This window comes from Apiospora aurea (assembly GCF_038362705.1).
Source record: "Apiospora aurea strain CBS 24483 chromosome Unknown utg000001l_segment0_segment0, whole genome shotgun sequence".
NCBI lineage: Eukaryota > Fungi > Ascomycota > Sordariomycetes > Amphisphaeriales > Apiosporaceae > Apiospora > Apiospora aurea.
The window spans coordinates 1,311,731-1,323,762 of NW_027117388.1; the positions used below are offsets into that span (position 1 = coordinate 1,311,731).

The 12,032-nt window shown below is 53.4% G+C and overlaps 5 protein-coding genes across 5 annotated transcripts; 2 read left to right on the plus strand and 3 right to left on the minus strand.

Annotated features, from left to right (window-relative positions):
- Nucleotides 1-13: 13 nt before the first annotated feature.
- On the minus strand, nucleotides 14-436 carry PG986_000419 (uncharacterized protein; the record flags this gene model as incomplete). The annotated part of the gene is made up of 3 exons (XM_066836641.1): nucleotides 14-81; nucleotides 206-347; nucleotides 434-436. 3 exons carry the CDS (start codon nucleotides 434-436, stop codon nucleotides 14-16), a joined length of 213 nt encoding a protein of 70 aa, XP_066705534.1.
- Nucleotides 437-1,351: 915 nt separating this feature from the next.
- PG986_000420 (uncharacterized protein) lies at nucleotides 1,352-1,648 on the plus strand (the record flags this gene model as incomplete). The annotated part of the gene is made up of 1 exon (XM_066836642.1): nucleotides 1,352-1,648. The coding sequence occupies one exon, from the start codon at nucleotides 1,352-1,354 to the stop codon at nucleotides 1,646-1,648; it is 297 nt and encodes a 98-aa protein (XP_066705535.1).
- Nucleotides 1,649-2,530: 882 nt separating this feature from the next.
- Nucleotides 2,531-4,589, minus strand: PG986_000421 (calcium channel MID1; the record flags this gene model as incomplete). The annotated part of the gene is made up of 2 exons (XM_066836643.1): nucleotides 2,531-3,240; nucleotides 3,305-4,589. 2 exons carry the CDS (start codon nucleotides 4,587-4,589, stop codon nucleotides 2,531-2,533), a joined length of 1,995 nt encoding a protein of 664 aa, XP_066705536.1.
- Nucleotides 4,590-5,749: 1,160 nt separating this feature from the next.
- PG986_000422 (ER membrane protein DP1/Yop1) lies at nucleotides 5,750-6,516 on the minus strand (the record flags this gene model as incomplete). Its single annotated transcript, XM_066836644.1, has 4 exons — nucleotides 5,750-5,870; nucleotides 5,940-6,061; nucleotides 6,118-6,333; nucleotides 6,466-6,516. 4 exons carry the CDS (start codon nucleotides 6,514-6,516, stop codon nucleotides 5,750-5,752), a joined length of 510 nt encoding a protein of 169 aa, XP_066705537.1.
- Nucleotides 6,517-8,820: 2,304 nt separating this feature from the next.
- PG986_000423 (uncharacterized protein) lies at nucleotides 8,821-11,563 on the plus strand (the record flags this gene model as incomplete). Its single annotated transcript, XM_066836645.1, has 4 exons — nucleotides 8,821-8,830; nucleotides 9,009-9,648; nucleotides 9,720-10,013; nucleotides 10,072-11,563. The coding sequence occupies 4 exons, from the start codon at nucleotides 8,821-8,823 to the stop codon at nucleotides 11,561-11,563; spliced, it is 2,436 nt and encodes an 811-aa protein (XP_066705538.1).
- Between the last annotated feature and the right edge of the window lie 469 nt (nucleotides 11,564-12,032).

Sequence of the window (12,032 nt, forward strand, 5' to 3'; positions counted from 1 at the left end):
GTGGGCTTGCTTCTTAGCGGAAGAAGATGCGTTGGATCACCTCGAAGATGAGACCGCCGAAGACAACGAAGCCGAGGAGGACTATATAATAAGGAAGGAGTTCTTGTTAGTCGCCATGTCGTCTTCGAAAAGGACTGCCAAAAGGGCGAAGAGGAAAGGAGGAAGAAAAAAAACAAGGAGGAAAGGGGGCCATGTAGAGACTTACTCAGCCATATGGGCGAGATGGGAGCCTTGGAGACGACCTTCTTGTGCTCGTGCTTCTTGATGTCGGTCTCGGACTTGCCGCGGCGGGCTTCCTGCTCCTTTGCGAACTTGGCGTTGCGGCGCTTTTGCTCGGGTGTTTGGGCCTGGGAGGTTGAATGTGTTAACTTGCGGGTGGTTCTAACAAAGGGGGAGAGGGAGGACTCGAGCTGGATGCGCGACAGCAACGTACCATTGTGAATGTGTGTGTGTGTGTGTGTAGGGTCGAGAAAATATCCTCGGGCGTGGTATGTCGCAAGTAGGTAGATCTTGGGTTGTAGGCAGTGAATGCTCAAGACAGCCTCAGTATGTCGCAGTCGAACGAGTCGATCTTATTTATAGCAGGCAGCCTGTCGCAATTGGATCTGATCTTCCAGTGGGTTCGAATGGGGTTCGCAGGACAGATCGCCGTCAGAGAGGAATTATGACTGTAACGTCGCTGGCGGAGGGGAAAGGGAGAGAGAGAGAGAGAGAGAGAGAGAGAGAGAGAGTGGGAAGAAGGAGATCTGAGTAATAGTAAAATTCGGGAAACTTGGGGATATCTGGTCTCTATTCCCATGTACGTGGTAGAATTACCATTAAAGACAACCTTCCTTTCCTAGCGAACCTGCTTCCAAATGGGCAATGTGTACTCTCCGAACCGCGCTCGGCGCACGCCGCAGGGCCCCCCAGTGGGAACAGACAGCACCGCTGTGGTGATGTACCTACATGTATGTAAAGTACCTACAGCACTACCTAAAAACCAGTTGAGCGCACCTGGGATTGGTGGATCTGTCGTCCCGCCGCCTACAGTATGCCGTCCATTGGGAGAGATTTATTAGCGGGAAACAGGGTCCAGCTCACTATCAGTGATACTACCGTCTAATTGATCAACTAGCGGTCCAGGGGTCTGTTTGTTCCATGTCGCTTCTTTTCCCCACAGCAAGGAAAGGAAGGAAACGGCCGGGATCTCGAAGCTCGGTGGTGGTAAGCGGCAAACAGTTCGGTTCGACCAATCTCTGACGACACATCACGACATCGAATCTCGAATTTGGTCATTCTTAAACAGATCACAAGCAGCAGATATCTGCCAACACACGCACGCACACGCCCGAGTACAGGAACATTCAATATGAGCAGCCTCAATCCTATGCGCATTGCCGCCGCCGCAGCGCGCCCTCTGCGCACCTTGTCGCGGGGCGTTGCAGCACCGACGACCCAACACCGACTTCTCCAACAACACAGCCGCCGCCTCTACTCCTCCGAACCGCCCCCGCGGCCCCAGTCCTTCAACAAGGCCTTCAGCCGGCCCATCTTCAAGGTCGCCCTCATGGCCATCTTCACGTACCAGCTGGCGTACTACGGCTGGCTCCGGCTGGAGCAGAACGAGAAGCGCGGGGATCTGAACAGTAGGCAAAGCAGCAGCTGATTTGCTACTTGATGGCGTTGCTTATACAACCGATAGCTGACCTTGGGGCGGACGCGCCCGAAACCAAACAGAAATGATGGCGGAGCTGGAAAAGGTGGTGGCCGAGCTAGATCCGGAAGGGACCGTGGCCGGGTTGAAGAAGGCAGCGAGAGAGGCAGAGGCAGCGTCCGGCAGAAAGTGAGAAGGAGAAGAGAGAGAGAGAGAGAGAACAACGACAGCGCCAATCTTTGCTCGAACAAAATATCAGGGGCATGCCGCCGACCAATGGAAATAATCCTTTGATGGTTGGCCGTCGACTTGTTGTCACGACCCTACGAATTACGACCCAGGGTTTCGTGGAATTGCCGTCAGTTCGCGCAGTGTCTCAAATCGCAGAAGACTATCGGTGGTTTTGGCCACGGAAGATGTGGTCATGGTCGAGCTACGACCGTGCATCACTGACGATGATACCACATCAAGCAAGTCTCGAAAATGGGGTGTGGTCATGTCATGGGTTGTAGCAGTAGCAGTCTGTTGTGCAGACATGCTGCCCATCCATCCACGGCTCTAAATAGTACACTATAATTCCTGTACAGGTTATATAAGAAGGGTAACAACAGCCACAATCGCAAAAACGCTAATAAACTATCCAGCGTGTTTTTTGAGATTTGCCAGAGGGGTAAATCCAGAAAGCCCCGTCATCATCCCTTAAAACGCCGACTCCCATGCCAGTTTCACCTTGTCATCTATATAGATAAAAAAAAGAAGAAGGGGGTCAGGGGGTCGTTGCAACAGCAATCCGACTGCCAAACTACCTCGCAGGAAATTTCAATATCATTCCCGTCTCATAAAACGCCATTACTTCCTTGATGCCGAAGCTCCCCTTTTTGATTGTCGGGGGCATCATACAATCACTGATAGTGTGCCGCCCAGCAGCCCTACCCATAGCACCCACGTCAACGATACCAGAACGGACGCGGCGTTCTTGTAGTGTGCCGATCCCGGGTAGTTGCAGGTTACATCCGTGTTGTTCACCGTGTTGTTCTCGTTCAGCATGCCGTAGCTGGTGTTGAAGCCCAGCTTGCCGGGCAGCGGGCAGCTGAACCCCATGGACGACGCGCAGCTCTGCACAATGTCGTAGCAGAGGTAGTCGCAGGGGAGCACCTCTTTGTAAGGGCCCGGCTGTACGTCCTCGTCGATCCGGGCCAGGCGGGAGCTGTTGAAGGCCTTCTGATTGCCAAACGTCTGCGTGATGTTCGTGTCCATCTTGTTCGACTCATTAAGAAACGGAGCGTTGATGTTACGCATCTGCAGCCACGGCGCGTTGTTGGAGAACTCCTCGCAGCGCGGGATCGAGACGGTGCAGAGCCAGTTCTTGTAGGCTTGCTTGCAGTCATCGCAATTGCGCGCCAGAGAGTACTTGCCTGTGTTCTCCGCATCGCATTGGACCTGCTGTAAGGCCTTGTCGAAGTTCTTGTACATCTCTTGCGCGTAGCTGTCGTAGTATTTTCCCAGCGCGGTGGCGTTGGGGAAGGTCTTCAGGTTGCCTGGGACCCTGTACTGTGTCTGGTCACAGAATTCCAGGTTTTGGATCAAGAAACAAGACCCTCCAGCTGCAGAAACAATATTGTCAGAAAAATAACACCAAAAGATGGGGCATAGCTGCGTTTCCCTTACTCTGTGAGGTCTCAAAGCCCGTCTGGCGGAAGACAAAACCGCCACCTCCTGGGATGTTGTCATCTCTCTTACCCTTCGACATGGCATTCGGATCGCTCGCCAAGACCGCCGTATACTTAGTGCTGGCATTGAGGCCGCTGAGGAAAAACTCTTGTTTGGTGACGCTCTCCGTGCCTCGTTTAACAAGGCGACTAACCATGGTGTCCTTGGGCACGCGGCTTCGCGTCCCTCCAATCAAGGAGTACTCCTTCAGGCCGCAATACGAGTTCCGAACTCCATTAATTGCCATGTCACCCGCCTCGAAGACAAACATGGTGTAGGGAGGCTTGTCGAGTGAGGAGTCCTGGTCCACGGGAGGCAATACTCCACTGGCCATCAACGTTGCGCCCGAGTCGCTGTCGACCCAGAACACGTTTGGTTCCGAGTCGGCGTCGTAAGCGTAGTAAGACTTGTCGATCGAAGCTGCTATGTTGACATTGTACGTCTTTGTATTAAAATCCCCAGTCGCTACGTTGGGCGGGCCTGCTATCGTGAAATACACATCCCCGCGGAGAGTGGTATTGTACATGACAGCGCCCTCGTTGAAAACTCTCACGTCTTGCTTGTTCTTGTCAGCCATCGGGCCTGGCGAAGTATTGTCGCTCGCTGTCGAAACGTAGAGCGTCAATTGCGGCGGGTCCAACGTTGTCTGGTCAGCCTTTCGCTCTGGCTGTATGCAGGTGTTGGCCGAGATCCATAATGTCTTCGTTGGCGATTCACGTTGCTCGATTTCGGAGAAGCTGTCGCCGTCGCCGCTCCCTTCTGCGCCATCGGGTGATCCTTGCGCCGCCTCAGGGGCATCTCCGCGTAGTTCCAGTCGGTTGGTGTTGCTGCCTTCTCCGTCTCTGCTGTTGAAGACCGATTTGGCCTCGAACACAAACGCCGACAGGGTCCCCGGGTCGATCTGCATGTTCTTGGGGGCGTTGTTGGCCAGCGCGACCACGCCGCTCGGGGCCCGGCCCAGCAGGCTCCTGTCGAAGAGCCCAAAGTCCGGTTTGTACATTACCGGGTCCCTAGGCTTGATCTCCTCGGTGGTCCTCATCGTCTCGCTGCTATCGCCATCTCCTATTGTAGGTGCTTCCTCCAAGGCCGCCGCCCAGCCGTTCTGGAAAGCGTCTAACGGGGTCGTATTAAGTTCGGCCGCGAACGCGAACTGGGGAGAGAACATTAAGAAATAGATGGCCAAGACGAGGCATGATGCCACCACGGACGCAGCCAGGCGCGACTGTAACGGGCTGAGCTGCATAGTGTGCGGACGTGACCCCGAAGGGGCAGTCTTGGAGCGTTTGACGCAAGGTGATCTCGTATCGTCGTCGCAAAGGGCGATTATATGCAGGGACAGGCTCGCTCTTGTCAATGGTTACTCGTCACTATCACTGGATCGGTCGTTGGCCCGGGTTCGTCTATTCGTCTAACCTCGTATAATCGTGGAATATGGTTCATGTGTACATTGTATGTGTAAGGAGCTAACTGGAGGGGAAGCATACGTCCTTGGTGAGAAGGGAGTCGGCAATGCGATCGTCGTTTTGTTTGGCTAGTTCAATCGTCGTGGGGGAGTTTCATAAATCTGGGGACTGACACGGGCTCTGGCGCCGTCGGAAGTGCAGTTCAATTGATGATGGACTGGTGGAGCAAGCCCGTAGGTTAGTTAAGACAGCCAGAGCAGAAACAGAGAGCTGAGAGCCTAAGCGCCCGGGTTAGCCACCTTTTGTGGCTTGGACGGGCTGTTCACCCAACCCCCCTTTTTTATCTTGGATACCCGGCGAAGTCGAGGTGTCGCGTGTCTTCATGCAGTACTGCAGGTACCCAGCGGCAGATCAACAGGACAAATGGCAGATGCATTCGCATATAAATAGTAGAGACGTATCCAAGAATAAGTTTTTCACGTGACTTGGAGCAGTCACCGGCAGAAAAATAGGCGACAATCAGGCAGGCAAGTGGCTGTCGACGGAGCAGCCAGCTGGTAAAGGAGTAATAGCCAGTGATAGTCAACAGATACGAGCTGTGGCATCAGCGAGGCCGCAAGATATAAATCATCACGACAAGTCACATTCAACCAAAGACAGGTGCGGCACCTGAAATTCAGCATGTATCAACTCTATTGGCCAACTGGCCGAACCAGAAACATTGGTCCTATAATTCATTGTCATGATATAACCACAACCCTCCTCCCTTTTCGACAAGTGACAGCCATCCTCCAAATTCGTTGCAGCCATTTCGTTACTGTGACGCGGCTACCAATCATCGTCATAGACTAGCGTGGCCTGAGCGTTCGTCATCGCCGTACCCTGTACGACCTCATAGTGGAACCGTAGTAAAAGAGCTAACACCCAAGGCATATAATTAATTTGGCATGTCTGTATGCATCGGTGCTGCCAGCTCTAGTGCCCTCTCGATTGGGCCAATTTACTCGCCCTTGCCGAGAGAGTCGGCCTTGGCGCGGAGGTTGGCGGCAGTCGACCCGGACTCGGAGAAGTATCGGCCGAACATGGGCTGGAGGAAAGAGCGGAAGATGAGGTTGGCGCCGCTGTAGATCATGTTAGCCAGATCAAGAACCCTTGGAAAGCGGCACGCAGCGGGAGAAGGGGGAACTTACCCGAAAGTAGGCAGGGCGAGCCACAGGAGGAAGATGAACTTGAAAGTGTAGTAGAAGGGGAACCAGTAGACGACGCTGAGCAGGCTCTCAAGGACGGTGAAGAAAGAAAAGACGACCCAGTACTGTGAATGCGTTAGCCAGGTGGTTACCACAAGCGAAGAATATCGTCGCAACCTACTGTGAGCCATTGAGTGTCGTCGGTTTTGCTGGCGGTGAACAGCGCTTGCATGGAGTAGTAACAGGGGATGATGAAGCCAGCCAGGTTGGTGAGCAGCTGGCCGCCGAGGTTGAAGATGATGAAGAAAAAGTAGAGAGTGGCGAAGCCAATGACGGCGTAGACCTTGGGGACCGAGGTCTGCTTCTCCAGGTTGTTGAGAGCAGGGTATTTGGAGAGCTGCAATCATTCACTCGGGTCAGTCGGGGAGGTGGAAGCATGCGACACCCCCGAAAAGATGGTTGCGCACCAGCGGCGGGGAAGCAGCAGTGCTTTTTTTCGGGGGCGCTTTTGAGGGATGGGATCACATACCTCACGGTCGAGCTGGCTCACGTATTGCTGGACGCGATCTTGGGCAGACATTGTGAAATGTTTGTTAAAATACCGATTTGCCTATGTCTGTTGAGTCTGAGTCTGAGTCTGAGTCTGAGTATATGAGAATGATGTCTGGCAAGTGGGGGCGTTGTGATGTCAAGTTGGAAAGGTGTAGAAAGTCAAGAACCAGCCCAACCCGGGAGAGAGAGTTGTAGTGTTAGGGTTAGTTTGGGCCACTTGTTAATTACGTAGATATGGAGGGAATGCTACAGCAGCTCAAGCAAGGATACGGGAAACATGAAACTAAGAGGGGGGCCAACAAGCAGGAACGGAGCCGAACATACATGTGTTGATGTAATTTAGTGCCTCGGCGTTCGGTATGTAGGTAAGCAATCAACAACTTCTCGCTCTCTCTCTCTGTGTGTGTGTGTGTTTTTCCTCGTGAGGGGGAGAGAATGGAATGGTGAATAAAAAGTCGGAAAGGACGATTGAATCTTGGAAGGGTTGGGCAGATAACAGTCAGATGTAGATTGTGGAGGGGAGGCAGCGAGGGCAGGAGGAGGCGGCATATACATACTGGGCTACTAGTATTGGCCGTGAGTTGACCGAAGTATTGGAACCCGGTTGGAACCTATTAATAATACCTGGGCGCCTGGATAGTGTAGTGACTAACCTACTGCTGAGCCCTGCCTAAACTCCCTAGACTCCTACGGTAATTGACCTCCAGCTAGTCACCTAGCCCGGCGAAGGAGTTGGAGCCACGATGACAGAGCTGCTCCTATGACGAACCGTGGGGTCCCGCCTCGTGAAAGTCGTGGCCGAGCGCAAGACTCTCCCAAGTCATACACTGCCGACGCGACGTGGTCGCCTACCATCAATAGATACTGGATTCCAGTCACCGCCCGATAGACTGAAGCAACTATCATATTTTCGAGTGCAGCACCTCGGTGAGCGTCTATGGATCCCCCTATTGCAACTACCAAATGGATCTCCCAGCTGGTGGAGGTGGCAGGATCCGTTGGCTCGTACATAGATAGTAGGGGAGGTAGGTGGGCAGTAGTACCAATACGACGGATGCCGGCAACGACTCCGCGACCGCAAGATAAGGTATCCCAACCTCGCGATATTCCCAACTTTTACCTCGTTTTACCTCGTTTTGCTCTGCGACAGTCCAGTGCCCGTGCGGTCATTTGCTGCTATTTCAGTGAGAATGCTGGGCTTGTGCAGTGCATCGAGCCATTGGACTGAACCGAGAACATTGGGCAAGACATGCGGGCCACTACAGGAGTTATGTGCGAGAATGCGGTGCAGCGTGCCCTTGCGTTGCAGTCCATCGCAGCAGCAGCCAACTCGGGGTCGAGTCCATTTTCTGAAGAATAGCATTGCTCGCAAATGCCATGACAGAAGAAGCAAAGAAACAAGTCCATAGAAAAAGCAGAAAGGCGCTTTTATCACCGGTACGCTATCTGTCAGACATGCAGCCCAAGTAATATATTTGCATACATGTCGATGCTTTTTCGCCAACACTCATCTTCTCCTACGTGTACCAAATATATGTATCCGGTGTTCGAGGGAGTGCTGCTGCTGCTGCTGTGTAAACAACGACGTGCGTAACCTTACCTAGGTTTTGAGAACATCCGGACTAGCTTATGAGCTTCGTGACCTTGGCCACCTGCTTTCTTCTGGATTGTTGCCCCGCCTTGGGAAGAAGGAGCAGGCGAAGCGAGCTTCGAGCTTCCAATCACGTGAGGGCTGGCTGGCTGGGACTTTTGGCCGAGAGTCGCGACCGTTTTCTTGGGCGTAGAGCCAATCGCGTTTCCTGGCAGGCGCGGAGATTGGTTGGAATTCGGCCAAGAGTGGGCCTGATCTCATCGTCCACTGAGAGCGAGTCTGAGGGAGCAGGTACCTCTGGCCAAGTACCTTTTTTTCTTTCTTTCCTCAGCCAGCCAGCTGCCTGCCTGCCTGCCTGCCTGCCTTCCAACCACTGCTGCTTTCGCCGGGACAACCAAAACAAGAGCGAGGAAAACAAAGCTGGACAAATTCTCATTGCCAAATTACCAGCCACAACAAACTCTCAACACCACCGCCAGCACGGTTTGTCACTTTGACGTCTCTCTCCCAGACGATCATCTGCTTCGCCGAGCAAGGACCAAACTCTCTCTTGCATATTTTATACACAAGGCCTGTTGGCAGTTTAGGCGCGCTTCACTTCGCTGGGCCTAGCTCAGAGCGAGCGTTGTTATCTCATCTCGCCGCATTGCTTGCTTGCTTGCTGGCGCCCCACCAGCCGGAGGGCCAGTGTTTATTCTGGCTTATCCAGTCCACTCGCAAGAATAAACATTGCAGCCAACCATGAACAGAGGTACGCTTCGCATCCGCCTCCCCCTTCCAAACCCTGGACTCTGAATGCTGGATTCACGAGTTGCATGCATCCATTCGCTATCATTCTCTTTTCCAATTCTCCATTGGCCGTCAAGTCATGATGGACATCGGTCCCAAACGTCGCTTCCACAGCGCATTCCCTAACTATCCTCGCGCAGATTCACAGCCGCCCGACGCCGTTGCCATGGCACAGAACATGCCGATAAATAGGGCTCCCTCGAGGGCTTCGACTGCCTCTATACACAGCACCAACACGCAGCCCCAACCACAGCACGCTCTCGACCAGAGCTTCCCCGGCCCTCAGTCCATGCAGACTGCCTACGGCGAACAATGGGTCGCGAATGGCCACCCCCAGGGGCGCGAGATGTCTCAGCCTGTTCATCCGATGCAAGCAGGCGAGATGATCATGAGGCCGAACTCCCAATTGCAGCAAATGCATCCCGGCCAATCCTTTTCCCTCGACTCGAGCATGCAGGCTGTCGGTCCCCCGATGCAGTATTCACACCACGGCGTTGTACACCATCACGGCCTCTCCGGAGACTCGTTTGGTGCAAATACCAGCTTCGGCGACGACAGCCAGTTGAACGAACGGGACGAGAACGAAGACGTTGATTCCCAGGGGGGCGCAACCGTGAATTCTAAGCCGTCCAACAAAACGAGTGCCAACAATGAGCTCGAGATGCGGTCCTTGTTTCAGGCGAATAGGCAACGCTCTCTGCAGGATGTCGCGACCGAGCTCCATGGCAACGAGAGGGGTCCGAATTCTGAGCGCACCCGACAAGTCTTCGCTATGCTTTGGTATGTGACATGGCACGGGACTGCCATGCTGGCTATGGAAGATCTTGTTCGTGACTGACCATTGTATCCAGGATCAACCAAGTTTGCACCAAGGGTAAGGGGTCCGTCCCACGAGGAAGAGTATATGCCAACTATGCTTCACGCTGCGCCACGGAACGTATCACCGTTCTGAACCCGGCAAGCTTCGGCAAGCTCGTTCGCGTCCTCTTCCCCGGGCTCAAGACGCGAAGGCTGGGCGTGCGAGGAGAATCAAAGTACCATTATGTTAATTTCATGCTGGGTGACGATATGCCCGACGTCCCTGAGCCCATTCAGCCTGCTATTCCCTTGCCAGAGCAGCAGACGAGCTTTGCCCAGAGCTTCAAGTATGTCTTCCCCTGAGAAGTAGCAGTGCATCGCATAGTGCTAACAGCCGAACTCTAGCACTATAAAGGCTCCATCGGTCGAGGCAAGCCAATCCAAGGCACTGTTGCCTTCGCCCGAGCCTCAGAAGCACTCCGAAACTCACGTGCCGTCGCAGTTCAGTCATAGCAGGACTCACAGTCTATATAACCAACCCGACGTATCGAGCCTCGATCAGTTGCAGTCGTCTACCGCGAAGACGCCCTTGCGCCTACATTTTGCCGCGGACAACGACGAACTATTCCGTCAGAACAACTCGCTTGTGTTGCCCAAGATCGAGCCGTTTCTACCGTCCAACACCGACCCAGACGCAGCCATGTCATTATCGGCACTTTACCGTTCCCACTGTACTTCACTAGTCGAGTGTATTCGTTATTGCAGAGAGAAGACCTTTTTTCATCTGTACACGTCCTTTCAGGGGACTCTCACAATGCCCGTACAGAAGCTGTTCTCGAATCCCAGCGTCGCCCCTTGGATCGAACAATGCGACTTTATCCTCTACCAGAGAATGATAGGAATTGTCTCTGGGTTGACACTTCAGGTCGTACCTAAGCCTGTCCTGGATACGCTACGAAACATATCGGAGCGGTTAGTCCCTCACATTCGCGAATCCTTCCAGGGCCAACCGCGACACGTCGTCCAGGCTAAAGAGGCTCCGGCGACCATATTTGCTGCTTTATTGGATCGAGCACTGCGTGTCAACTTGACTGCCCACGCCGCAGCCAATATGTTATCCAACCCGGCTAACCGCGATCAAATGTACCTTGACTGGATCACAATGGTCAGGATACGGAAAATAGCCGAATGTGTGCCCACCCGAGGCATGGATGATGTCGTCAACCTTCTACTTGGCGAGTTGCGTGAACTGCTGGATCCGCAAGGAATCCCTTGGGAGATGGAGGTCATGACACTTTATGGTGACATGACTGCTAGGAATGGTCGTGTTCCTTCGGCGGCCAGTTCGGGAGAGGATAGTGCACAGAACGTTCTGGAGAGATGGGTTAATTTCCTTCAATCTCTCCAAGGACGATTCCCTTATGCCACTCCCGAGGATATTGTATGGTGTGTGCAGAGACTTGGCACCGAGGTGATGCGAGACCTCACGATTGCCCAGGGTAAAAGCTTCGGTTCGTGGTGGGTCACCAAGTGCTGGGTGGACGAAATGATATCTTTCCTAGCTGAGCAAGGCGGGTTCATGAGACTCAAGTCATCACTTCCAAGAACGGCTAGCTCAGGACGACGTTCGGTACAGGCAAAAGAGAACAGCCGGCAGGAGTCACAGGTCAGCAACGCCAGCGAGGACTTCCACAACATACCCAACATGTCCCAGCAGCAACCGAACCGTGCACCATTCCCTTCTCAGTTGGAAACCCAAGGCCGGGACTCGCTCAGCGTGGGCGACAACCCTGATGACAGTGGAATTGGCATGCGGACCCCCGACGAGGAATTCCCGCTGGAGAAGTTTGACCCGCCGAATCAAGACCAATCCCTACAGCTGGATCAAACCTTCTAGCCGAGGGAGTCCCAATCCACTTGGATAATGCTTGCAGCATCTTCACTTCTTGTCTATATAACAGCATTCATTAGGGGCGCCTAGTGTTTTGAGCACTGGCGTTGAGGAGGTTTGGATTCACTTTCATCATGATGAAATAAGTATGAGAGTACGACGGTATGACAACGAGAAAACGACACGCGGCGCAGCGGCTGGGGAGCTTCTTAGACTGGGATGTGTTTTTTCTGTTCTCATTTTCCGATGGAATGTATAAACGATTTGTAATCTACGGCAGGGGTGAGTGGGCGAGTGAAAGGATGAAAGGACTATGGGGGCTGATGTCTGGGAAGGCCGCTTTCGCACCGAATTCGTCGATATAATTGGGAGGACGACAACAACGACATTTCACCCTCCATCCGGAGAACAGAGGAAGCCATGGCCAGCGGATGGCTCCTGGATTATCTGCGCAACATTTGTGTAAAGCCTTTGG